The sequence below is a fragment of the Bufo gargarizans genome, chromosome 4 (genome assembly GCF_014858855.1).
Source record: "Bufo gargarizans isolate SCDJY-AF-19 chromosome 4, ASM1485885v1, whole genome shotgun sequence".
NCBI classification, from domain to species: domain Eukaryota; kingdom Metazoa; phylum Chordata; class Amphibia; order Anura; family Bufonidae; genus Bufo; species Bufo gargarizans.
The window spans coordinates 36232887-36258305 of NC_058083.1; the positions used below are offsets into that span (position 1 = coordinate 36232887).

The 25419-nt window shown below is 43.8% G+C and overlaps 1 protein-coding gene across 1 annotated transcript in view; it reads left to right on the forward strand.

Annotated features, from left to right (window-relative positions):
• Window positions 1-25419, forward strand: part of LOC122935951 (cytochrome P450 2K4-like) — a 111058-nt gene that overhangs the window by 42294 nt on the left and 43345 nt on the right. Inside the window, exon 2 of the mRNA XM_044291916.1 lies at window positions 1340-1502. Coding sequence (XP_044147851.1) covers window positions 1340-1502 — 163 coding nt within the window. The remainder of the gene's footprint in view (window positions 1-1339; window positions 1503-25419) is intronic.

The window sequence follows — 25419 nt, forward strand, 5'->3', positions numbered from 1 at the left end:
CCAAACTGGGAACCTTCAGAAGCCCTTTGATTTTGCTGAACGGGCTCCTACCAAAACATAGGGAGGGACTTGGTGCTTAAATGGAAGTGGTTTGCAGTGTTCACTTGCCACTGCCATTCTGTACTGCAACTACCCATGACGCTGCTCTCTGATGAGCCGAAGAACCTGGCGAAGCGAGTTGGGGGTTGGGGCTATGAGGGTCTAGTAAGCAACAGGGTTATCTAGCACAGGTCCAAGGTTCCAGCAGGCTGGGGGTTGCCCTTTTCAGGGCGGGTGCTCCAACGACCCCTTTAGAAGTCAATGACTTTTCCGTTATTCATTCCATCATAATTGAAGTCTATGGGCTGCAAAACAGACCCATCTTGTTTCCATTATGCAGGGTAGTCCTCTCCTGCATAACGGAAATGGGAAGGGATCTGTTATGCAGGCCATAGACTTCTATTATGCCGGAATAAAGGCATTCCGTTATGTATTCCGTCATAGAATTGCGTTATGGTCTGTGGTAATGGAATCCATAACGCAATTCTGCTTTTACCACCAAACGAAGCGTGAACGAATTTCATAGCATGAAATTTGCTCGTCTCTAATTATTACTATTATTACTACCAATAATGCTAGTATTCACTACAGGGTAGTATTTGAATTATTGCTATTATATTATTTTGCTTTCAGACCAGGTTAATTTGTGTTTCTTTTTGTACAGAGACTTCAAAAGTGTAAGGTTTTTTTTAAAAGTTGGATTATTTAATTTACTTTAGTTTTATGCCATATTTTTTTTTTTTATACCACAAATAAGGGCATGTGCTAAGATATGAACATATCCAGTATTTTACAGGATAAGCTTTATGGAGAATGAATGGAGCGCAGAGTCCCTGCTCAACCTGCTGTTCCCTTCTTATGGGAAACCCGGGACCCCTGTTCTCATGATAGGCGGGGGTCCTCACAGAAGGACCACCACCAGATGCTTATCCTCTATCCTGTGGATCGGATGGGGATCAGATGATATCACGAGACAACCCCTTTAATGCAAAAATCATGCTCTTTTGCAGCCTATTTTCTTTTGCAAGTGTGTGGTACTGTATACATATGCAAATGTAATAAATGCACTATTCAATTAATTTAAAAAATTACTAAACTAATGAAGACCTAACTGACCTAAGCTAAGAAGATGTTGAAAATACTAAAAATAACATTCTAATGTACGGTGTGTCCAATCATACTGTAAATCGGGACACTATAGTAAAAGGAATTATTATTATCATGATTTTTTTCTCTGTTTTCTCTGTATAAAACCAATATAAATATTTGATCCCTTGCATAAATGTTTATTTAATTTCAGCTTTCGAAAAAATATGGCCCCATATACAGCATTAAAATGGGCAGTGTGAAAATGGTGGTGCTGTCTGGCTACGAGACCGTGAAAAGTGCTCTTGTGGACTATGCCGACGAATTCTCAGAAAGACCTCATATCCCAATATTTGAAGAAATTAACGATGGATACGGTACTTTCAACCTACTATATTTTTTAGATTATTACATTCTCCAATAAGGATGGGTTCACCCACTATGAGTCAGAACTGAGCTACTGCAAACACCCATTCTACCTCTGATGGCTCCAGTTCCTAGACATATTACTTGCTACAGTAGAACATTAATTTGAACAAGCTTCATGTCATACAATACTACTGTACATTTCCTCTGATGCAATTGCTTCAGGGCAAAATATACAACACGACCAGAGGGATCTCCTAAAGTCAAGACATGTCTCATCAGGACAACTACTTTTTATTCTGAACTGGTCAGGGGAGAAGTTGATCACTAGCATATATCAGTATAGAGATTTACTGTATCTTTATTTAATTTTCCTGTATGCTTGAGATATCTTATGTTAGATAGAGATAAGCGGCAGGGGCTATATTCAAATTTGCAATATTTCACGAATATTTGGGCAAATATTCGTCATATATTCGCAAATTCGAGATTATTTTCTTGATTGTGAAAAACCGGCAATGTAATATTGCGTGCGAAATACGGGCGAGTGTCACTTTTGCTACATTTTCCAAGCTGCTAGAAGTTTCCTGAGACTGGAGAAAATGATTAGCACGGCAGAACATTAAAAATGGCTTTATATGCAGTTAGAGTGCTGCAATATATTTGTGATTGCGCTAATCAGCACTAATGGTGTGAATATTTTGGCGCAATAAGTGAAACTTTACATTCTAGCAGGTCTACATGTATGTATGGACAGCAGAACCTATCAGCTCCACTATATCACAATCTAACCTACACTGACTATCTCCCACTAACTATCTGTATTATATACCTTATTTTTTGCTTTATAAGACACACCCGATGATAAGACGCACCCCAGATTTTAGAGTAGGAAAATAAGAAAAAAATAATTTTCATCAGACCTCAGAATAGCCCATCAGTACCCCCAGACCTCAGATTAGCCCATCAGACCTCAGATTAGCCAATCAGTACCCCCAGACCTTAGATTAGCCCATCAGACCCCCAGACTTCAGATTAGCCCATCAGTACCCCCAGACCTCAGATTAGCCCTTAAGTACCCCCAGATCTCAGATTGGCCCATCAGTACCCCCAGACCTCAGAATAGCTCATCAGTACCCCCAGACCTCAGATTAGTCCATCAAACTTCCGACCTCAGATTAGCCCATCAGTACCCCTAGACCTCAGATTAGCCCATCTGTACCCCCAGACCTCAACTTGGCCCATCAGTACCCCCATACCTCAGATCAGCCCATCAGTACCCTCAGACCTCAGAATAGCCCATCAGTACACCCAGACATCAGAATAGCCCATCAGGCCTCAGATCAGACTAAAATAAAAAATAATCTTACCTGTCCTGCGCCGTGGCTCCTCTTCAGCTGTCGCGCTCCCATCTTTCCGGCCTGAGCTGCACTGTCACATGACTGCGTTCAGTGTCAGATCATAGTGTGCGTACTACGTCCTGACGCTGTACGTGGTCAGGACAGTGCAGCGCAGGCTGAAAAGATGGGAGCGTGACGGCTGAAGAGGAGCCGCGGCGCAGACCAGGGAGGGTAAGTTTTACCTTTGCTTGCGGCGCTTCGCTCCCCACTCCTAATACATACTAGTGAGCGCTTCCATAATGGAAGCACTCGTTAGTATTCATATTATAAGACGCACAGACATTTTCCCCCCCACTTTTGGGGGGAAAAAGTATGTCTTATACTGTAAAGCAAAAAATACGTATATAAGCTATCTATCTATGTAATGTAATGAGTGGAAAGCACAGAGCACAGCAATGACGCAGCTGTCTCTCTCAGAACTTAAAAAAATGTAGAAAATAGCTGGGGAGGTTCTTATATAGTAAGGGGTAGGCAACTTTCCTATTGTTTGCTAGGGAAGTGGCTAAGCTCAGACAAAGACATTGCAGCCTTCTCATTGGCCCACAAGCAAGAAGGGCTTCTTCTTTGCACTGTAGAGTTTTAGCTGGCAACGGCGGATGGCACGGTGGATTGTGTTCACTTGCAATGGTTTCTGGAATTATTCCTGAGCCCATTCTGTGATTTCCTTTGCAGTAGCATTCCTGTTTGTGGTGCAGTGTCGTTTAAGGGCCCGGAGATCACGGGTATCCAGTATGGTTTTACAGCCTTGACCCTTACGCACAGAGATTGTTCCAGATCCTCTGAATCTTCGGATGATGTTATGCACAGTTGATGATGATAGATGCAAAGTCTTTGCAATTTTTCGCTGGGTAACACCTTTCTGATATTGCTCCACTAGCTTTCTGCGCAACATTGTGGGAATTGGTGATCCTCTACCCATCTTGGCTTCTGAGAGACACTGCCACTCTGAGAAGCTCTTTTTATACCCAATCATGTTGTCAATTGACCTAATTAGTGTTAATTGGTCTTCCAGCTCTTCATTATTAGTGTTGAGCGCGAATATTCGATTCTCGAATTTTTTTCTCGAATATCGCAACTTCGAGATTTCGCGAATATTTCGAATATGGTTCTATATATTCGCGAAATCGAATATTCGTATTTTTTTATTTTTATTTTTTTCTCATCTGAAAATATATTGCTCTTTGCTTCTTGCTTGTGGGTCAATGAGTCCTTGGCCCACAAGCAACTGAATAGAAGCTGGAAAGATGGATCAAATATGACGAATATTCGAAATTAAGAATATATTGCTGTATATTCGTTTTTAGAATATTCGTCCTATTCTATTCTAAACCAATAATCTCGATTATAATATTCGAGCTCACGAATATTCTAACAGAAAAATCGTAATGCCTAAGGCTACTTTCACACTAGCGTTCGATCGGATCCGATCATAATAATGCAGACGGTGGCTCCGTTCAGAACGGATCCGTCTGCATTAGGCTACTTTCACACTAGCGTTCGGGTGTCCGCTCGTGAGCTCCGTTTGAAGGGGCTCACGAGCGGACCCGAACGCAGCCGTCCAGCCCTGATGCAGTCTGAATGGAGCGGATCCGCTCAGACTGCATCAGTCTGGCGGCGTTCAGCCTCCGCTCCGCTCGCCTCCGCACGGACAGGCGGACAGCTGAACGCTGCTTGCAGCGTTCGGGTGTCCGCCTGGCCGTGCGGAGGCGTGCGGATCCGTCCAGACTTACAATGTAAGGCTACTTTCACACTAGCGTTTGATCGGATCCGTTCTGAACGGATCCGATCATAATAATGCAGACGGAGGCTCCGTTCAGAACGGATCCGTCTGCATTATTTTTAGCATATAACAGCTAAGTGTGAAAATAGCCTCGTACGGATCCGTCCAGACTTTCAATGTAAAGTCAATGGGGGACGGATCCGCCTGAAGATTGAGCCATATTGTGGCATCTTCAAACGGATCCGTCCCCATTGACTTACATTGTAAGTCTGGACGGATCCGCACGGATCCGCACGCCTCCGCACGGCCAGGCGGACACCCGAACGCTGCAAGCAGCGTTCAGCTGTCCGCCTGTCCGTGCGGAGGCGAGCGGAGCGGAGGCTGAACGCCGCCAGACTGATGCAGTCTGAGCGGATCCGCTCCATTCAGACTGCATCAGGGCTGGACGGCTGCGTTCGGGTCCGCTCGTGAGCTCCTTCAAACGGAGCTCACGAGCGGACAGCCGAACGCTAGTGTGAAAGTAGCCTAAGTCAATGGGGACGGATCCGTTTGAAGATGCCACAATATGGCTCAATCTTCAGGCGGATCCGTCCCCCATTGACTTTACATTGAAAGTCTGGACGGATCCGTACGAGGCTATTTTCACACTTAGCTTTTTTTTTGCCATTTTAATGCAGACGGATCCGTTCTGAACGGAGCCTCCGTCTGCATTAATATGATCGGATCCGTTCAGAATGGATCCGATCGAACGCTAGTGTGAAATTGGCAAAAAAAAGCTGTGTGAAATTAGCCTGAGCGGATCCGTCCAGACTTTTACATTGAAAGTCAATGGGGGACGGATCCGTTTGAAGATTGAGCCATATTGTGGCATCTTCAACGGATCCGTCCCCATTGACTATGGCTACTTTCACACTAGCGTTCGTCGGTCCGCTCGTGAGCTCCGTTTGAAGGAGCTCACGAGCGGACCCGAACGCCTCCGTCCAGCCCTGATGCAGTCTGAATGGATGCGGATCCGCTCAGACTGCATCAGTCTGGCGGCGTTCAGCCTCCGCTCCGCTCGCCTCCGCACGGACAGGCGGACAGCTGAACGCTGCTTGCAGTGTTCAGCTGTCCGCCTGGCCGTGCGGAGGCGTGCGGATCCGTCCAGACTTACAATGTAAGTCAATGGGAACGGATCCGCTTGAAGATGACACCATATGGCTCAATCTTCAAGCGGATCCGTCCCCCATTGACTTTACATTGAAAGTCTGAACGGATCCGCTCAGGCTACTAGCGCACTTGCAAAATTTTTCTAAGTTATTAATGCAGACGGATCCGTACTGAACGGAGCCTCCGTCTGCATTAATATGATCGGATCCGTTCAGAACGGATCCGATCAAGCGCAAGTGTGAAAGTAGCCTTACATTGTAAGTCTGGACGGATCCGCATGCCTCCGCACGGCCAGGCTGCAAGCAGCGTTCAGGTGTCCGCCTGCTGAGCGGAGCGGAGGCTGAACGCTGCCAGACTGATGCATTCTGAGCGGATCCGCATCCATTCAGACTGCATCAGGGCTGGACGGAAGCGTTCGGGTCCGCTCGTGAGCCCCTTCAAATGGAGCTCACGAGCGGACAGCCGAACGCTAGTGTGAAACTAGCCTAATACGTGTGCCCAACCGCATGACATCACTAGTACGTCACCTGAGGTGACACCTTATGTAGATTGCGACTATAAATTGTTTTCACTGGACTCTCCACTCACAGACAGTCCAAACACTCAAGAACAATGTGCTCCGCAAAGATCCTGAGACATCGCTTTGTAAAAGCAGAGGATGAAATAATCGTAGCCGTAAGTAATATTACAGTACTTTCGCATGCATGTCAGAACGATTATTATAAGTTAATCGAGTCTAGCGAAAAATGATTTTTTTTAAGGTAAAAATAGATAATACAGATTTCTGCACTGTACTAAGTATTCTTGTTATTACACAGCACTATGTTTGTAGCCTGTATGTATGGACAACAGATACATTTATATCACATTCACAGCACATAGCACGTCCATTTTCATGTCACTCAATACACACTATATATATACGGTACCATACACTATATACCAAACACACAATATACAGTGGCGGAAATAATTATTTGACCCCTCACTGATTTTGTAAGTTTGTCCAATGACAAAGAAATGAAAAGTCTCAGAACAGTATCATTTCAATGGTAGGTTTATTGTAACAGTGGCAGATAGCACATCAAAAGGAAAATCGAAAAAATAACTTTAAATAAAAGATAGCAACTGATTTGCATTTCATTGAGTGAAATAAGTATTTGAACCCTCTAACAAAAAAAGACTTAATACTTGGTGGAAAAACCCTTGTTTGCAAGCACAGAGGTCAAACGTTTCTTGTAATTGATGACCAAGTTTGCGCACATTTTAGGAGGAATGTTGGTCCACTCCTCTTTGCAGATCATCTCTAAATCCCTAAGGTTTCGAGGCTGTCTCTGTGCAACTCTGAGCTTGAGCTCCCTCCATAGGTTTTCGATTGGATTAAGGTCCGGAGACTGACTAGGCCACTCCATGACCTTAATGTGCTTCTTCTTGAGCCACTCCTTTGTTGCCTTTGCTGTATGTTTTGGGTCATTGTCGTGCTGGAACACCCATCCACGACCCATTTTCAGTTTCCTGGCAGAGGGAAGGAGGTTGTCGCTCAGGATTTCACGATACATGGCTCCGTCCATTTTCCCGTTTATGCGAATAAGTTGTCCTGTGCCCTTAGCAGAAAAACACCCCCAAAGCAAAATGTTTCCACCCCCATGCTTGACGGTGGGGACGGTGTTTTGGGGGTCATAGGCAGCATTTTTCTTCCTCCAAACACAGCGAGTTGAGTTAATGCCAAAGAGCTCTATTTTGGTCTCATCAGACCACAGCACCTTCTCCCAGTCACTCTCTGAATCATTCAGGTGTTCATTGGCAAACTTCAGACGGGCCTGCACATGTGCCTTCCTGAGCAGGGGGACCTTGCGAGCCCTGCAGGATTTTAATCCATTGCGGTGTAATGTGTTTCCAATGGTTTTCTTGGTGACTGTGGTCCCTGCTAATTTGAGGTCATTAACTAACTCCTCCCGTGTAGTTCTAGGATGCTTTTTCACCTTTCTCAGAACCATTGACACCCCACGAGGTGAGATCTTGCGTGGAGCCCCAGAGCGAGGTCGATTGATGGTCATTTTGTGCTCCTTCCATTTTCGAACAATCGCACCAACAGTTTTCACCTTCTCTCCCAGCTTCTTGCTAATGGTTTTGTAGCCCATTCCAGCCTTGTGCAGGTCTACAATTTTGTCTCTGACATCCTTGGACAGCTCTTTGGTCTTTCCCATGTTGGAGAGTTTGGAGTCTGCTTGATTGATTGATTCTGTGGACAGGTGTCTTTTATACAGGTGACTAGTTAAGACAGGTGTCCTTAATGAGGGTGACTAATTGAGTAGAAGTGTCTAACCACTCTGTGGGAGCCAGAACTCTTAATGGTTGGTAGGGGTTCAAATACTTATTTCACTCAATGAAATGCAAATCAGTTGCTATCTTTTATTTAAAGTTATTTTTTCGATTTTCCTTTTGATGTGCTATCTGCCACTGTTACAATAAACCTACCATTGAAATGATACTGTTCTGAGACTTTTCATTTCTTTGTCATTGGACAAACTTACAAAATCAGTGAGGGGTCAAATAATTATTTCCGCCACTGTATATATATATATATATATATATATATATATATGAAAAAGGATGTATATGTATGTATGTTCCGCAAAAACTCAAAAACACAACCATCAAATTCAATAAAATTTGGTATAAACATCCCTTGCTACCTGGAAAGAAATAATGCGGGGGTCTCAGCTCTCTAGGACGTACCGTTCCCGAGATATTCCTAAAATATCACCTGCATTAGCAAATACAAGCCTGCCTCCAGCCTTTAACTTAAATCCTAACTGCCAACTGACGGACGCTATGAAGTTCACAGTTAAAGGGCCGGTCACCGTGAAATTTACTGATAAAGGGTCGACCATTGCTAAAGTCACTGTTATTTAATATATATTTCCAATAAATAAATACCCGAGCAACGCTGGGTGCACAGCTAGTTTATGTATTAAATAACAATATCAAGCATACGAAAGCAAATGATTAAACATAATAAAATATTTATTTATAAATTAGAAAGTAGGTAAAATATAAAATACTAAAAAATTAAGGCAAACTTTGTAGTTCTTGCTGTATCTCCAGGAGCTCTTCATTATGCATCTTCCTCTGCTCCTCGAGCTTCTTGTAAGCATCATCCAGCTGACGCTAATGCCTGTGTAACCGAGCCTGAAGTAGGCCTATTTTTTTTTTTTCTGCTTTTATAGCCAGCATTGACTTGGCTTCTGATTTCCGCTGCTCAAGGAGACGCCTTTTAAGTTTTCTAATAACTGTTAGGATAAAAAAAAAAAAATTACAATTACTTCCAATTATGATGAAGGCAGTTAGTGGTTTGTGTGGAGTTATTGTTACAGTACTGTCCATTTACAGAACAATTTATTTTTTATTTACAGTTTTTAAAATTATATAGTTGTTTTTTTATTATTTCAATATAGTATAATGTTATTTAGTGGGTTAATTAATGCAAGTTCATTACAGTATAATAGTATTTAGTTGGTTTCTTTGAGATGAAAGAACAATCTACACTTTTGTGTTGCTAAGCATTTCTGTTGGCCATGGCCAATATGAATAACACATTAAAGTTCTCATCTTAAAATATAACTTCTAATACAAAAGAGCTATAATTTTTTTATGCAAATTGAGGACTAAAATTTTTTTAAAGGGATTTTGGACACACTACAAAATCCAAATAGTCTTATATAGACATAGTCGTGGCACCAGGTCTCTGAGATGCCATAAATTTAAAGACAATAATACGTACTCAGCCCCTTATCTGCAAGATAATAACGGACTTATTATGATGGTCTTTGATATGTTTGTATCTTATATTTCAAAGGCCCATTTATTCCGCCATGTCTCCCTTTTTATTGTATATACGACAGATGAAGGGACTGGTGAGTTCTTGGAAGCTCGCTATGTGACATATTAGGTATTATTTTATGGCCATTAAAATGTATCATCAAGCCACCACAACTCTTATTTTGTATTTATTAAAGACAGCACAGAATTACTTGGTTATAGTTATGTAATGTTTAATGTGAATTAGTTGGATACTTTATGGTTTTAATGTAGATTACAGATTTATTTTGCTTTAAAAAAAAAAAATATATTTCTCTACTTTTCGCTTTTTTAAATCATTTTAGGCCCTTTTTGTTATAAACATCGTATGGATATTTAATTATATAGCTGTGTGCACATATTTACCCTCCTGATGGGGGGTGTAGACCTCCTTGTCCCCCTCTTCTGGAGGTGGGGGAGAGGAATCCCCTGGCTGTAATGGTCCTCCTCGATCAGTGGAGGGTCCAGGCTGCTCCTCCAACTCTTCCTCCTCACCCATTTGCTGTACAGGAGGAACGGGAACACCTGTAATCACAGAATGTTAAGAATTTAGACAAATCAACTAACAAGTCATAACAAAGGTAAATAAAATAAAAAAATATCCTATATGGAGGGATCTGCATGGGATTCTGATTATCCACACGGAGGATTTGCCTCATTATGTGTTTATATTACATGACAAAACAAGTGTTACAGATGGCTATAACGGGACTAACTTAAAAAGTAGTATGACGTAAAAGAGGTTATTTGATGGTATTATGTTGGGTATATTATATTTTTGGGCTGTCATCGTTATACTGTCTGCACAGCCGCATTTTAAATATCTGCTGTCTGTCTTCACTCACAGTTGATTTAGTTGTCATGGTCACTTTATTAATAGAAGGAGGGGTAAAGTCGCTTGCAGAAAGGTGGCGAGATGACTAGATTTCTATATGCTATTTAGGCACTGTTTAGTGCTGTTCTATTCAGCAGTTAAAGGGAGTCTGTCATGTAAAATCCTCTTTTTAGTCCACTAATATCCTGATCTCCCTTACCTTACCCCTATTACAATATTACCTTTCAGATAGCATTTAATAGGTTAATTACTGGGTGGGTGTGTGTGTGTGTGTACATATATATTTGTAGAAAGGCACAAGGGACTATAATAGATGGAAGATATGTGTCACCGCAGACCCTGGCCTGGTTGAAGTAGGAGCCACTAGTGCACGGCCATGGTCAATCTGAATAACACATGAAAGTTCTCATATTAAAATTTTACTTTTAATACAAAAGAGCTATAATATTTTTTGAATGCAAATTGAGGACAAAAATTTGTTAAAAGTGAATTTAAAAACACTACTTGACACTTCGAAGACTGGATTACATTTTTAAGAGGGATTTTGAACACACTACAAGATCAAAATAGTCTTCTATAGACATGGTTGTGGCACCAGGTCTCTGAGATGCCATCAATTTAAAGACAATAATACGTACTCAGCCCCTTATCTGCAAGATAATAGCAGACTTATTATGATGGTCTTTGATATGTTTGTATCTTATATTTCAAATGTCCATTCATTCCGCATTGTCTTCCTTCTTATTGTATATAAGACAGATGAAGGGACTGTTGAGTTCTTGGAAGCTCGCTATATGACATGGTAATTATTATTTTTGGGCCATTAAAAGGTATCAAGCCGCCACAACTCTAATTTGGTATTTCTTAATGAGAGTACAGAATTACTTTGTTATAGTTATGTAATGTTTAATTTGAATTAGTTGGGTACTTTATGGTTTTAATGTAAATTACTGAGTTTTTTTATTTGAATTTTTTATTTATTTATCTACTTTTCGCAAATTTAAAACATTTTATGCCCTTTTTCTTATAAACATTGTATGGATATTTAATTATATAGCTGTGTGCACATATTTACCCTCCTGGTTGGGGGTGTAGACCTCCATGTCTCCCTCTTCTGGAGGTGGGGGAGAGGAATCCCCTGGCTGCGATGGTCCAGGCTGCTCCTCCTCTGCCTGCTCAGCCGACTCTTCCTCCACACCCGTTGCTGCGGCCACCCTCTTTTTTGAAATTCTTCGTCGAAGAGAAGGAACAGGAACACCTGTAATCACAGAATGTTAAGAATTTAGACAAACAACTCATAAATCATAACAAAGGTAAATATATATAAAAAAAAATCCTATATGGAGGGATCTGCTTGGGATTCTGATTATGCACACGGTGGATTTGCCTCATTTTGGTGTTATATAACATGCCAAAACCATTTTTACAGATGGGTAAAACTGGCCTAACTTAAAAGGTAGGATGATGTAACAGGGGTTATTTGATGGTATTATGTTGGGTATAATAATTTTTTGGGCTGTCATCGTTATACTGTCTGCCCAGCCACATTTTTGATACAATCGTACCTTTGATATAGCATTTAATTTGTGGTTTATGAGGTTAATTTACTGGGTGAGGTGTTAGTGTGTGTGTATATATATATATATATATATAGGAGAAAGGCACAAGGGACTATAATAGATGGAAGATATGTGTCACCGAGGATCCTGGCCTCGGTGCAGTAGGAGCCACTAGTGCATATGTCCGCAGCAGTTGCTGACGGACACTTAGGTAGTTAGCATAGCTGTGAAAAGCTAATACGGGATGGCTCTTATTGGGAGTAGTCATAGAGTTGGGCGGGTGATTACTCAACACAATCCAGGCCAGGTTTGGAATGGCTTGCAAAAGTCAGCCAGCAGGGTCAGGTGGGGATGATTACATGGCTGGGTATTTGTGTTTGGAACTGAATGAAAGACCAAAGGGTCTCTGCTTGGATACAGAGGACAATGCAAGATACTCTGTGGAATTTATGGTACTGTGCCTTAGGCTACTTTCACACTAGCGTTCGTCGGTCCGCTCGTGAGCTCCGTTTGAAGGAGCTCACGAGCGGACCCGAACGCAGCCGTCCAGCCCTGATGCAGTCTGAATGGAGCGGATCCGCTCAGACTGCATCAGTCTGGCGGCGTTCAGCCTCCGCTCCGCTCGCCTCCGCACGGACAGGCGGACAGCTGAACGCTGCTTGCAGCGTTCGGGTGTCCGCCTGGCCGTGCGGAGGCGTGCGGATCCGTCCAGACTTACAATGTAAGTCAATGGGGACGGATCCGTTTGAAGATGCCACAATATGGCTCAATCTTCAGGCGGATCCGTCCCCCATTGACTTTACATTGAAAGTCTGAACGGATCCGTACGAGGCTATTTTCACACTTAGCTGTTATATGCCAAAATAATGCAGACAGATCCGTTCTGAACGGAGCCTCCGTCTGCATTATTATGATCGGATCCGTTCAGAACGGATCCGATCGAACGCTAGTGTGAAAGTAGCCTAAGGCTTGTGTAATAGTTTTTTTCTTTAAGTGTCGGCTGGAGTAAGCCGATTAATGCTGCCTGTTGATTGTTTGTGTGCCAACAATAAAGGACACTTGTTATTTTAAGATTTCCCTGGAAAAATGCTTCTGTGTATTTATCTGAAGGCTAGCATTTGTGAATCTCTACAATATACAGTCATGTGAAAAAATTAGGACACCCTTTGAAAGCATGTGGTTTTTTGTAACATTTTTAATAAAAGGTTATTTCATCTCCGTTTCAACAATACAGAGAGATTAAAGTAATCCAACTAAACAAAGAAAACTGAAGAAAAGTCTTTTCAAGATCTTCTGTAAATGTCATTCTACAAAAATGCCTATTCTAACTGAGGAAAAAGATAGGACACCCTTGCCCCTAATAGCGAGTGTTACCTCCTTTGGCTGAAATAACTGCAGTGAGACGGTTCTTGTAGCCATCTACCAGTCTTCGACATCGGTCTGAGGAAATTTTACCCCACTCCTCAATGCAGAACTTTTTCAGCTGTGAGATGTTTGAGGGGTTTCTTGCACGTACAGCCCTTTTCAAGTCACCCCACAGCATCTCAATGGGATTCAAATCTGGACTTTGACTTGGCCATTCCAGGACTCTCCATTTCTTCTTTTTCAGCCAATCTTTGGTTGATTTACTAGTATGTTTTGGGTCATTGTCATGTTGCATGGTCCAGTTCCGCTTCAGCTTTAATTTTCTAACTGATGGTCTCACATGTTCTTCAAGCACCTTCTGATACACAGTAGAATTCATCGTGGATTCTATGATGGTGAGCTGACCAGGTCCTGCTGCAGCAAAGCAGCCCCAAACCATGACACTTCCACCTCCATGCTTCACAGTTGGTATGAGGTTCTTTTCTTGGAATGCTGTGTTTGGTTTACGCCAAACATGTCCTCTGCTGTTGTGTCCAAATAATTCAATTTTGGACTCATCTGTCCAAAGAACATTATTCCAGAAGTCCTGGTCTTTGTCAACTTTATCTCTGGCAAATGTCAGTCTGGCCTCGATGTTTCTCTTGGAAAGCAAAGGTTTCCTCCTTGCACACCTCCCATGCAAGTTAAACTTGTACAGTCTCTTTCTGATTGTAGAGGCATGTACTTCTACATCAACAGTAGCCAGAGCCTGCTGTAGTTCTCGAGATGACACTTTAGGGTTTTTGGAGACCTCTTTTAGCATCTTGCGGTCTGCTCTTGGGGTGAACTTGCTGGGGCGACCAGTCCTGGGCATGTTGGCAGTTGTTTTGAAAGCCCTCCACTTGTAGACTATCTTCCGGACAGTGGAATGGCTGATTTCAAAATCTTTTGAGATCTTTTTAAATCCCTTCCCAGACTCATAGGCTGCTACAATCTTTTTTCTGAAGTCCTCTGACAGCTCTTTTGCTCTCACCATGGTGCTCACTCTCACTTCAACAGTCAGGAGCACACCAAACTAAATGTCTGAGGTTTAAATAGGGCAAGCCTCATTCAACATGCAGAGTAACGATCTACTAATTATGTGCACCTGGTGTGATATACCTGTGTGAGATCTGAGCCAATTTAAGAGGGGATACATGTGAGGGTGTCCTATCTTTTTCCTCAGTTAGAATAGGCATTTTTGTAGAATGACATTTACAGAAGATCTTGAAAATACTTTTCTTCAGTTTTCTTTGTTTAGTTGGATTACTTTAATCTCTCTGTATTGTTGAAACGGAGATGAAATAACCTTTTATTAAAAATGTTACAAAAAACCACATGCTTTCAAAGGGTGTCCTAATTTTTTCACATGACTGTATATATACTAGTCAATGACCCGGCGTTGCTCGGGTATTTATTCATAGCAATTTTATATTAAATAACAGTGACTTTCACAGTGACCGGCCTTTTAATGTTGAGTTTCATGGTGACCGTCCCTTTAACAGTTATTTTCACGGTGACCGTCCCTTTAACATTGATTTTCACTGTGAACACCCCATTAAAAGTGAGTTTCACGGTGACCGCCCCTTTAACAGTGACTGATGGTGACCGGCCCTTTAACATTGATTTTCACGGTGAACGGCCCTTTAAAAGTGAGTTTCATGGTGACCGTCCCTTTAACTGTGAACTCCACAGCGCCCGTCAGTTTGCAGTTAGGATTTAAGTGAAAGGCTGGCAGGCTTGTATTGGCTAATGCAGTTAATTTTTTTATTATATAACTCAGGAATGGTACGTCCTAGAGAGCTGAGATCCCCGCAAGATTTCATTCCAGGTAGCAAGAGATGTGTATAGCAAGAATCATTGAAATCGATTGTTGCGTTTTTGAGGAACATACATAAATACATACATATGTATATATATATTCTTGAATCCCATGCAAATTGTAGGGGGGGATGTATGTAATGGTCGGGGACTTTGACCTAAATACTTAATCATGTTTGCAGTTTATGTAGTGTGGGGATTCGCTCTGGTAGGCAGGGTAAGCGAACGCAGTACAGAGGCAAGAACACGGTAGTAACGAAAAAGTCAGTGTTTATTCACACAACAAGGAAAAATAACATAAACACTTGGCAGAGTCCTGGTGTTAATGCACACCACAGAAAATCCCCATGTTATTTCACATGGCCAAAGTCCACAGAACTCAAGACGAACACGTCACCTGAATATCCACAGCCGGCTTTTAGGGTGCCTGGCCTCCGGCTGGTGGCTCTCATGCAGCTCCCCAAAAAACACAGAGCCTTCACAGCACCACTTTTACTTGGAGGAACATACCACACCCAGCTGAGCTGCTGGCTGGGTTTTTAAACCCCAGCCCAAAACCTGGCCTGGACGCGGGGAACAGCCACCCACCCTGCTCTTTGGCTGCTCCCAATAAGAACCGGCCCGGATCGGCTTTTCAGCCACACTAAGAACAAACAGTGTCAGCGAGCACTAGCTGCTGCTGACACATAAAATAACCGGTTCTTATCTCACCGAGGCCAGGAACCTCGGTGACACGTACCTTCCGTCAATGACGGACCCTTGCACCTTCCTACATACCTCCCCCCTTTGTTCAACCCTGAGGGGGTGAACACACGCCAGACAGTGTACTCGGGACAGGGCATCCGCGTTTCCCTGTAACCGGCCTGCCCTGTGTTCTACTGTGAATTTAAAGTTTTGCAGCGATAAGAACCACCTGGTGACCCGAGCATTCCTCTCTTTGGCCTGGCTCATCCACTTGAGAGGGGAGTGATCGGTCACCAGACGGAATTTCCTCCCCAACAGATAATAGCGGAGAGACTCGAGTGCCCACTTGATGGCCAGGCACTCTCTCTCCACTATACTGTACCGGGTCTCCGCTGGAGTGAGCTTACGGCTGAGGAAGACAACGGGATGCTCCTCCCCGTTGACTTCCTGAGACAGTACAGCACCGAGGCCTACTTCGGAGGCATCAGTCTGGACCACAAATTCCCTCTTGAAGTCGGGCGTCACCAAAACCGGGGACCCACACAGGGCCGACTTCAAAGCGGAGAAAGCCTCTTCCGCCTGGTCATTCCAGCGGACTATCACGGACTTCCGTCCCTTTAAAAGCCCTGTCAATGGAGCCGCTAAAGTGGCAAAATGGGGAACGAACCTCATGTAATAGCCCACCATTCCCAGGAATGACCTGACTTGTCTAGAGGTAGCAGGTCGGGGCCAATTCCGTATCGCCTCCATTTTGCTCACTTGAGGTTTAATGACTCCACGTCCAATGACATACCCAAGGTATTTAGTCTCCTCTAACCCTATTGCACATTTCTTTGGGTTAGCTGTTAGTCCCGCCTTTCTAAGGGAGTCCACTACCGCCTGTACTTTAGGTAGGTGACTTTCCCAGTCGGTGCTGTGGATAACGATATCGTCCAGGTACGCCGAAGCGTATCGACGATGTGGACGGAGTATAATATCCATTAGCCTTTGAAACGTGGCGGGAGCGCCATGTAGACCAAAGGGTAGTACCTTGTACTGATAAAGCCCCTCTGGCGTGACAAAAGCCGTTTTTTCTTTGGCAGCCTCTGTCAAGGGTACCTGCCAGTACCCTTTGGTGAGGTCTAACACAGAAAAATACCGGGCTTGGCCCAACCTTTCAATAAGCTCATCCACTCGGGGCATGGGATACGCGTCAAATTTGGACACCTCATTAAGCTTGCGGAAGTCATTACAGAACCTCAGTGTCCCATCTGGCTTGGGTATTAACACTATCGGACTGGCCCACTCACTTTTAGACTCCTCAATGACATCCAGCCGCAACATAAGTTGCACTTCCTCCGAGATGGCTTTTCGCCGAGCCTCGGGTACTCGATATGCTTTTAACCGGACTTTTGCCTGAGGCTCGGTGACAATGTCATGTTGGATTACGGAAGTACGTCCAGGGAGGTCTGAGAACACATCCGTGTTCCGACTAACAAACTCCCTGGTTTCCTGAGCCTGTTTAGAGGAGAGGCTGTCAGCAATTTTTACTGTGGCAACCGCTTCCCTTGCATCAGACTTAGGAGCCGGAACCTCTTGTCCAAGAAAACCCGGTCGCGGGCTGTCTTCCGTACAGGTTTCCCTATCCTTCCAAGGTTTTAGCAAATTAACATGGTAAACCTGCTCCGGCTTTCGCCTCCCCGGCTGGTGTACCTTGTAATTTACCTCTCCTATTTTTTCACGCACCTCGTAGGGCCCCTGCCACCTGGCTAGGAACTTACTGTCCACTGTCGGCACGAGAACCAAAACCCGATCACCCGGGTTAAAGTTCCGGACCCGAGCCTGCCGATTATAGATCCGACTCTGGGCTCGCTGAGCGGCCTCCATATGTTCCCTGACAAGAGGCAAAACGGTCTCTATCCGCTGTTGCATCTTGGTAACATATTCCAGGACGCTTTTATGCGGAGTGGGTTGTTCTTCCCACGCCTCTTTGGCTACGTCCAACAAGCCACGAGGATGTCTGCCATATAGCAATTCGAAGGGCGAGAACCCAGTAGAGGCCTGGGGCACCTCTCGCACTGCGAACATGAGATAAGGCAGAAGAAGGTCCCAATCCTTTCCATCCTTGGTCACCACCCTTTTTAACATGGTTTTTAGAGTTTTATTAAACCTTTCCACTAGTCCATCCGTTTGTGGATGGTACACAGACGTCCGTAACTGTTTTATACGCAGCAACTTGCAGAGTTCCCTCATGACCTTGGACATAAAAGGGGTCCCCTGGTCAGTCAGGACCTCTTTAGGTAGCCCCACTCGGGAGAACATCTCCATTAGCTCTTTGGCTATAAGTTTTGCAGAAGTATGTCGCAGTGGCACGGCCTCCGGGTACCGAGTAGCGTAATCAAGGACAACCAAGATGTGTTGGTGTCCCCTGGCGGACTTTGGTACAGGACCTACTAGGTCCATAGCGATTCGCTCAAACGGTACCTCAATGATCGGGAGGGGTACCAAGGGACTGCGAAACAGGTGCTGGGGGCTCGTTGCCTGGCAGGTCGGGCAAGATTTACAGAAGTCGTCCACCTCTTTAAACACACTGGGCCAGTAAAACCGTTGTAGTATCCGGTCCTGGGTTTTCTGCACTCCCAGGTGACCCCCGAGAACATGCTGGTGTGCTAACTCTAACACGAGTTTGCGATAAGCCTGAGGCACCACTAACTGTTCAATGGATTCACCTCGCAGCTGGTTTACCCGATACAACATATCCTGATGGACCACAAAACGGGGGAACACCGACTCTGCCCCTGGTTGTTGTGGTTCACCATCTATTATTAGCACATTTTCCCAGGCCCGGGATAAGGTTGGATCCCGGTGTTGCGCGGTACCAAAATTACCCCCAGAGACATTGAGGTCTGCCAGCTCAGGCCCCGGCGGCAAGTCCTCCATGTCTCCCACCATTACACTCAGTGGGGATGTCTCCTCCTCTTCCACCGAAGTGGCGGTCACCCCTACCGCGGGACCTTTAGACTCAGGTTCCCAGGGTTCTGGTCTCCCCCCTGAGCCAGGCCATTCTGCTAGGGTTACCCCTGTATCATGCATATCAGTCACTCTCGGAACCGGCCACAGTGCCGTGAAACCCGGGAAGTCTCTCCCTACTATAAGTTCATAGTGGAGGTGGGTTGCAACAGCCACCTCGTGGATCCACCGGCCGGAAACCGTAGACAGAGACACCATAGCAGTAGGATAGTCTTTTAAGTCCCCATGGATGCACATGACTCCAACCTTACGGCCGGTGTACTCAGCGGAGCGTACCAGGGAAGCCCTTACCAGGGTCACCAGACTTCCTGAGTCCAACAGAGCCTCCGCTGGAGTGTCTCCCACCTCAACCTGGCACAGGTGGTTCAGAGGCTCCGAAGCACCCACTGCACACAGTTTCCTGGCATATAACGACTGACGGAAGCCACAGTTTGTGTCCATGGGTTCCCCCTGACGTGGACAGTCCGCTCGAACATGACCTGGCTCCCGACACCGCCAGCAGATTATTGGAGCGGGGTCCACAGGGGTTATATCTCGGGCAGGTTTGATGGGCACCGGTTGTTGGGTCCGGGGTGGAGAGTTACGGGATCTGACTGCCCCCCTCCCAACAGAACCCCCCTGTAAGTTTCGGGTAGCCTCATAGCGCTCCACCAGGTCGACCATCTCCAGCGCATTCCCTGGGGAGACCTGGCCAATCCATTGCTGGAGAGGGGGTGGCAGAGCCCTCCAGAACCTGTCTGCTAATAACCGGTCCAACATAGCAGTGGGGCTCAACACGTCAGGTTGTAGCCACTTTTGTAACAGGTTAAGCAAGTCATAATACTGGGGTCTCACGGGCTCCGCCGGGTTGAACCCCCACTGATGCACCCGCTGGGCCCGGACCAGTACATTCACCCCCAGTCTTGCCAAGATCTCCCCCTTTACCTTTGGGTAGTCGGCTGCTTGATCGTCAGGCAAGTCAAAAAACACCCGCTGGGACTCTGACGTCAGAAACGGAGCGACGACCTCAGCCCACTGGTCTTGGGGCAGCTTTTCCCTGGTGGCCACTTTTTCATACATCGCCAGGTAGGTCTCGACGTCGTCTGCAGGGGTCATTTTAGGGATCGCTGCACGTACTGCTTTCCGGACATCATGTACGCTTGGGGTTGCTCCTGCTGACTGTAATGCCATTACATGTTGTAGCAGCAACTGGTTGGTCTCATGCTGCTGCTTATTAGCCTCGCGTTGCTGCAGGTTAGCTTCCACGAGGGCCTTCATAACAGCCTCCATTTTGTCTCTTGACACCGGTTTAAATCTAGCCGGTTTGATAAATGACATACAACCGTGAGAGAGAGAAAAAAAAATTCGGCTTCCACGCCAGCCTCACTGCGCTTGCCCGCATCCTCCACCAATTGTGGGGATTCGCTCTGGTAGGCAGGGTAAGCGAACGCAGTACAGAGGCAAGAACACGGTAGTAACGAAAAAGTCAGTGTTTATTCACACAACAAGGAAAAATAACATAAACACTTGGCAGAGTCCTGGTGTTAATGCACACCACAGAAAATCCCCATGTTATTTCACATGGCCAAAGTCCACAGAACTCAAGACGAACACGTCACCTGAATATCCACAGCCGGCTTTTAGGGTGCCTGGCCTCCGGCTGGTGGCTCTCATGCAGCTCCCCAAAAAACACAGAGCCTTCACAGCACCACTTTTACTTGGAGGAACATACCACACCCAGCTGAGCTGCTGGCTGGGTTTTTAAACCCCAGCCCAAAACCTGGCCTGGACGCGGGGAACAGCCACCCACCCTGCTCTTTGGCTGCTCCCAATAAGAACCGGCCCGGATCGGCTTTTCAGCCACACTAAGAACAAACAGTGTCAGCGAGCACTAGCTGCTGCTGACACATAAAATAACCGGTTCTTATCTCACCGAGGCCAGGAACCTCGGTGACACGTACCTTCCGTCAATGACGGACCCTTGCACCTTCCTACAGTAGATATAAACAAAAAGACCTATATATATTTATGTGTGTGAAATGTATGAAATCATCCGGTGACATCATACATCTGTACCGCGCTGGTATAACAATAAATATACAATCTCAGCGAGGTAGAGATGTATGATGTAACCGGACGATGTTGTACACGTCACAGCAGGTATTAAGTAATCATTTGAAAAGGGATGAAACACGGATGTAGCAGAGGTAACACACATGTTTTAGGAGACGTGTTATGTAAACTTAATGCAATTAAATGCGTTACGCTATTTTTTTAAATGGCTTTTGTTTCAAGATTACGGGATGAATTAATACATTTTAGAGGTTGTGTGTTAACCATACTACATCTGTACAGATTAGCAGCATTACTGAATGTATACATTACTTAGTGTTGTAGAGAGATAGAAAATCATGTAAGCATTATACCTGGGCGTAATCGCTCACTATACTCTTTCACGAGTTCAGGGTGAAGCCGCTTCAGGTCGCAAAATTTCTTCTGGATTGCTTCCTTATCGTACTTTTTCCCATGTTTGAGATAAAGCTCAGTTCGGACAGATGTTATTATCACCTCTTTTTCTTTGTGCTTATTTGTGAGATGATAGCCCCGCTCCAGAAAGCGCTGAAGGATAAAGATGAAAGTATATAATCCCCATTGTTTTATTATACAAATATAAAAAAAATATCCTCAACAAATACGCAAAAATGAAGTTACGCCTTTGAAGGGGAAATATTAGATTTAATGTTACGGTTGTAAGATCGGATTGTATTGCGATTGTATGTGTGTGGGGTCTGACCAATCATATATTGGCCAGCTGAGCAGAGATGTACCTGTCTAGTGAAGTGACGGTACGGTATGGGGTGTAAAGTTGTTTTGCATCTCCGTGGTGCACCCTGGGTAACGCTAAATAAACAAGCAAAAACTTTTGGTCCAACAAAAAAACCTCATGGACATAACATTCAATCTATATATATATATATTGTGTGTATGGTATATAGTGTGTGGTATATATTGTATGGCAGGAAAACGGACGTGCTATGTGCATGTGTTGTCCATGCTACTGAAATGGTGCTGCGAAGTAACAAGAATACTTAGTGCATCAATCTGTAATATCTACTAGGGTCCATTCACACGTCCGTAAAAGGGTCCGCACCCGTTCCGCAATTTTGCGGAACGGGTGCGGATCCATTCATTCTCTTAGGGCCCGGACGTGAAGCGGAGAGAACACTATGTGCTCTCCGCTTCCACATTTGCGGAGAGCGGCCCCGAACTTCTGGGTTTCGGCCACGAACTTCCAGTCCGCAGCAACTTCCAGTCCGCAGCTCCACAAAATATAGAACAAGTCCTATTCTTGTCTGCAGCTGCGGACAAGAATAGGTATTTCTATAGCGGGTGCTGGCCGGGTGTGTTACGGATCCGCAATTTGCCGGTACGCAACACGGGTACGCAACACACCACGGACGTGTGAATGGACCCTTATTGGGGGGGGGGGAGAAAAAAATAAAATAAAAAATAATCAATGTAGTTCTTATTGGCATATATGAATATTTTGCAGTTGATCTACAAATGAATAATTTATGCATTGTTCTAGTGTTGCAAAATATTGTCTGGCATGCATGCAATATATACTAAAATACAGTACTGTTATACAATATTACTTACAGTTAGAATCATTTTTTCTTCATCCTCAGTGAATGCTTTTCGAACCATTTTTTCGATAAGAATTTATTTTCGGAAGAAAGAAATTCTAATACACTCTAGTGTGAACCAAAGTGAAACCACAGGTCATGTGACGCGATTACGTCATAATATCGCGTTGTTTCATATTTTCGGCTAAAACTAATCGGGAATTCGAATATAAATAGACTAACTATACACCAGTGAACCTACTTCTTTTAATATAGAAAATAATCGAGAAAAAAATATCGTAATTTAGATTATTTTTTTTCCAACTAGTACATATATTCGGCATACTGCTCCTCGACAAGCATCCTCGTCACCATAGGAACAACTGTGGGTTAGAATATACCATCGGATCTGAGTGCAGGAAAAACTCAGATCCGATGGTATATTATATAACCCACAGCCGTTCCCATGGTGACGGGACGCTTGTCGGGGAGCAGTATGCCGATTAAAGGGGTTGTCCAGGTTCAGAGCTGAACCCGGACATACCCTTATTTTCACGCCGGCAGCATCCCTGAGCCTGGCATCGGAGCATCACATGCTCCGATGCGCTCCCGTGCCCTGCGCTAAATCACGCAGGGCACGGGCTCTTTTGTTTTCAATAACACACTGCCGGGCGGTAACTTCCGCCCGGCAGTGTGTTCGGTGACGTCACCGGGGTTCCAAACAATGCCTTTGCCCTGTGCAATTTAGCGCAGGGCAAAGGAGAGCATCGGAGTATGAACTGCTCCGATGCTCATGTCAGGGGGGCTGCTGGGTGAAAATGGAGGGCTGTCCGGGTTCTGCTCTGAACCCGGACAACCCCTTTAAGTGAGATAACAGTACACATCGAAAAAATTATTCGAAATAACGAATATATTCTTACTATTGCTCTAACCGTCTTTTAGAATATTACGAATATTCTAAAAGACGAAGTTAGAGCAATATTGAGAATATTCGTAAAATACACATATAGACTGTAATTTAGCTAATATAGTGCTATATATATATTTTTTTGCCTAATTTTTTTTGCCTCTTCTGCACTTCATTTTTTGAAAATATGTACACTATTAAAAAAAAAGAATATAGCACTATATTAGCTAAATTACAGTCTATATGTGTATTTTACGAATATTCTCAATATTGCTCTAACTTCGTCTTTTAGAATATTCGTACTATTGCTCTAACTTCGTCTTTTCGAATATTACGAATATTCTAAAAGACGAAGTTAGAGCAATATTACGAAATTTCGTAAAATACACATATATATTGTAATTTAGCTAATATACTGCTATATTAACTTTTTTTAACAGTGTACATATTTTACAAAGCTTAAGTTCAGAAGAGGGAAAAAAAATGAAAGAAAAAAAAATGATTATAGCACTATATTAGCTAAATTAAAATATATATGTGTATTTTACGAAATTTCGTAATATTGCTCTAACTTCGTCTTTTAGAATATTCGTAATATTCGAAAAGACGAAGTTAGAGCAATAGTACAAAATTTCGTAAAATACCATTGCCTTATACTAATATACTAGAAAAATCGCAACACTCGATTAAAATAATCGCATATTATTCGCGAAATTTTAAATAATTACGAATATTCGATTTCGACGAATATAACACGAATATTCACTCGAATATTCGCGATATATCGCGAAATCGAATATGGCACCTCTCGCTCATCACTATTCATTATGCTCAAATTTACTTTTTACAGCCTCTTATTGCTACTTGTCCCAACTTTTTTGGGATTTGTTGACACTGTGAAAATTTGAATCAAAGTATTTTTCCTTTAAAATGATACATTTACTCGGATTAAACGTTTGATCTGTCATCTACGTTCTATTACAAATAAAATATTGACATTTGCCATCTCCACATCATTGCATTCAGTTTTCATTCACAATTTGTTTAGTGTCCCAACTTTTTGGGAATCCGGTTTGTACATTCCTAACCCGAATGTCAAGATATCCCAGGCTTTTTGTAATCTTGTGCTCCTCCTCGTCAGTTGCCTTTAGCCTCTACCACAAATATAGCTATATTCTAAATATTCGTGAATTCTCAAAGTGCTGATATATTCGTGATTAATATTCACAATTCGAATATTCTCACCCAACACTAATGTTAGATGGTGCAAGATGACCAGCTTTCTAAAAAAAAATCTGATACTTTATTGGGCAGGGGAGTAATGGAAATTTTTTTTTTTAAAAGCTGGTCATCTCAATCTTCTCTCATATCTTGACGGATAACTCATCTGTTAAGAGAAGATAATGGCACAACACCTTAAAACTGCCACCCTCTATGAGCATACAAAGTGACTTCAGTCTCAAAGCTCCAGCTCTAACATAATGAAGAACTATGGAAAATGAGCATCAGAGAAAAAGATCTACAATGAGTTCAACTTATCCTTGATTGAATTTGGTCAAGGACTCCAATGTTTCCTGAAGCAAATTTAGCACAATATTGTGCCCTGCTAGAAATGACTGCTATGCAGAATCTGCAGCCTGTGCCCATTGCTTCTCTGTTCCTGGGCAATGCCGTCACACTACTTACCTGCTCTCCCAGGTTCTGGTGGCACTCCCCCTCGACCCAGCAGCACGGCCACAAGAGTAAGTCTTCTCCTTCCTCGCAGGTTACACCTTGCTTCTTGCCAGCATTCCTCTCTTTCATGTAGACTGTTCTGCTCATAGTGTGCATAGGCCAGCGCGCGCACCCTAATTTTTACCAGCTGATGGCTGGCCACTTATGGGTACTTAAGACAACTTCTCCTGTAGGATGGTCCCTCAGCAATACAGTAGGTTCTAGTTCAGGGATCAGCAACTGCTGGCACTCCAGCTGTTCAGAAACTACAACTCCCAGAAT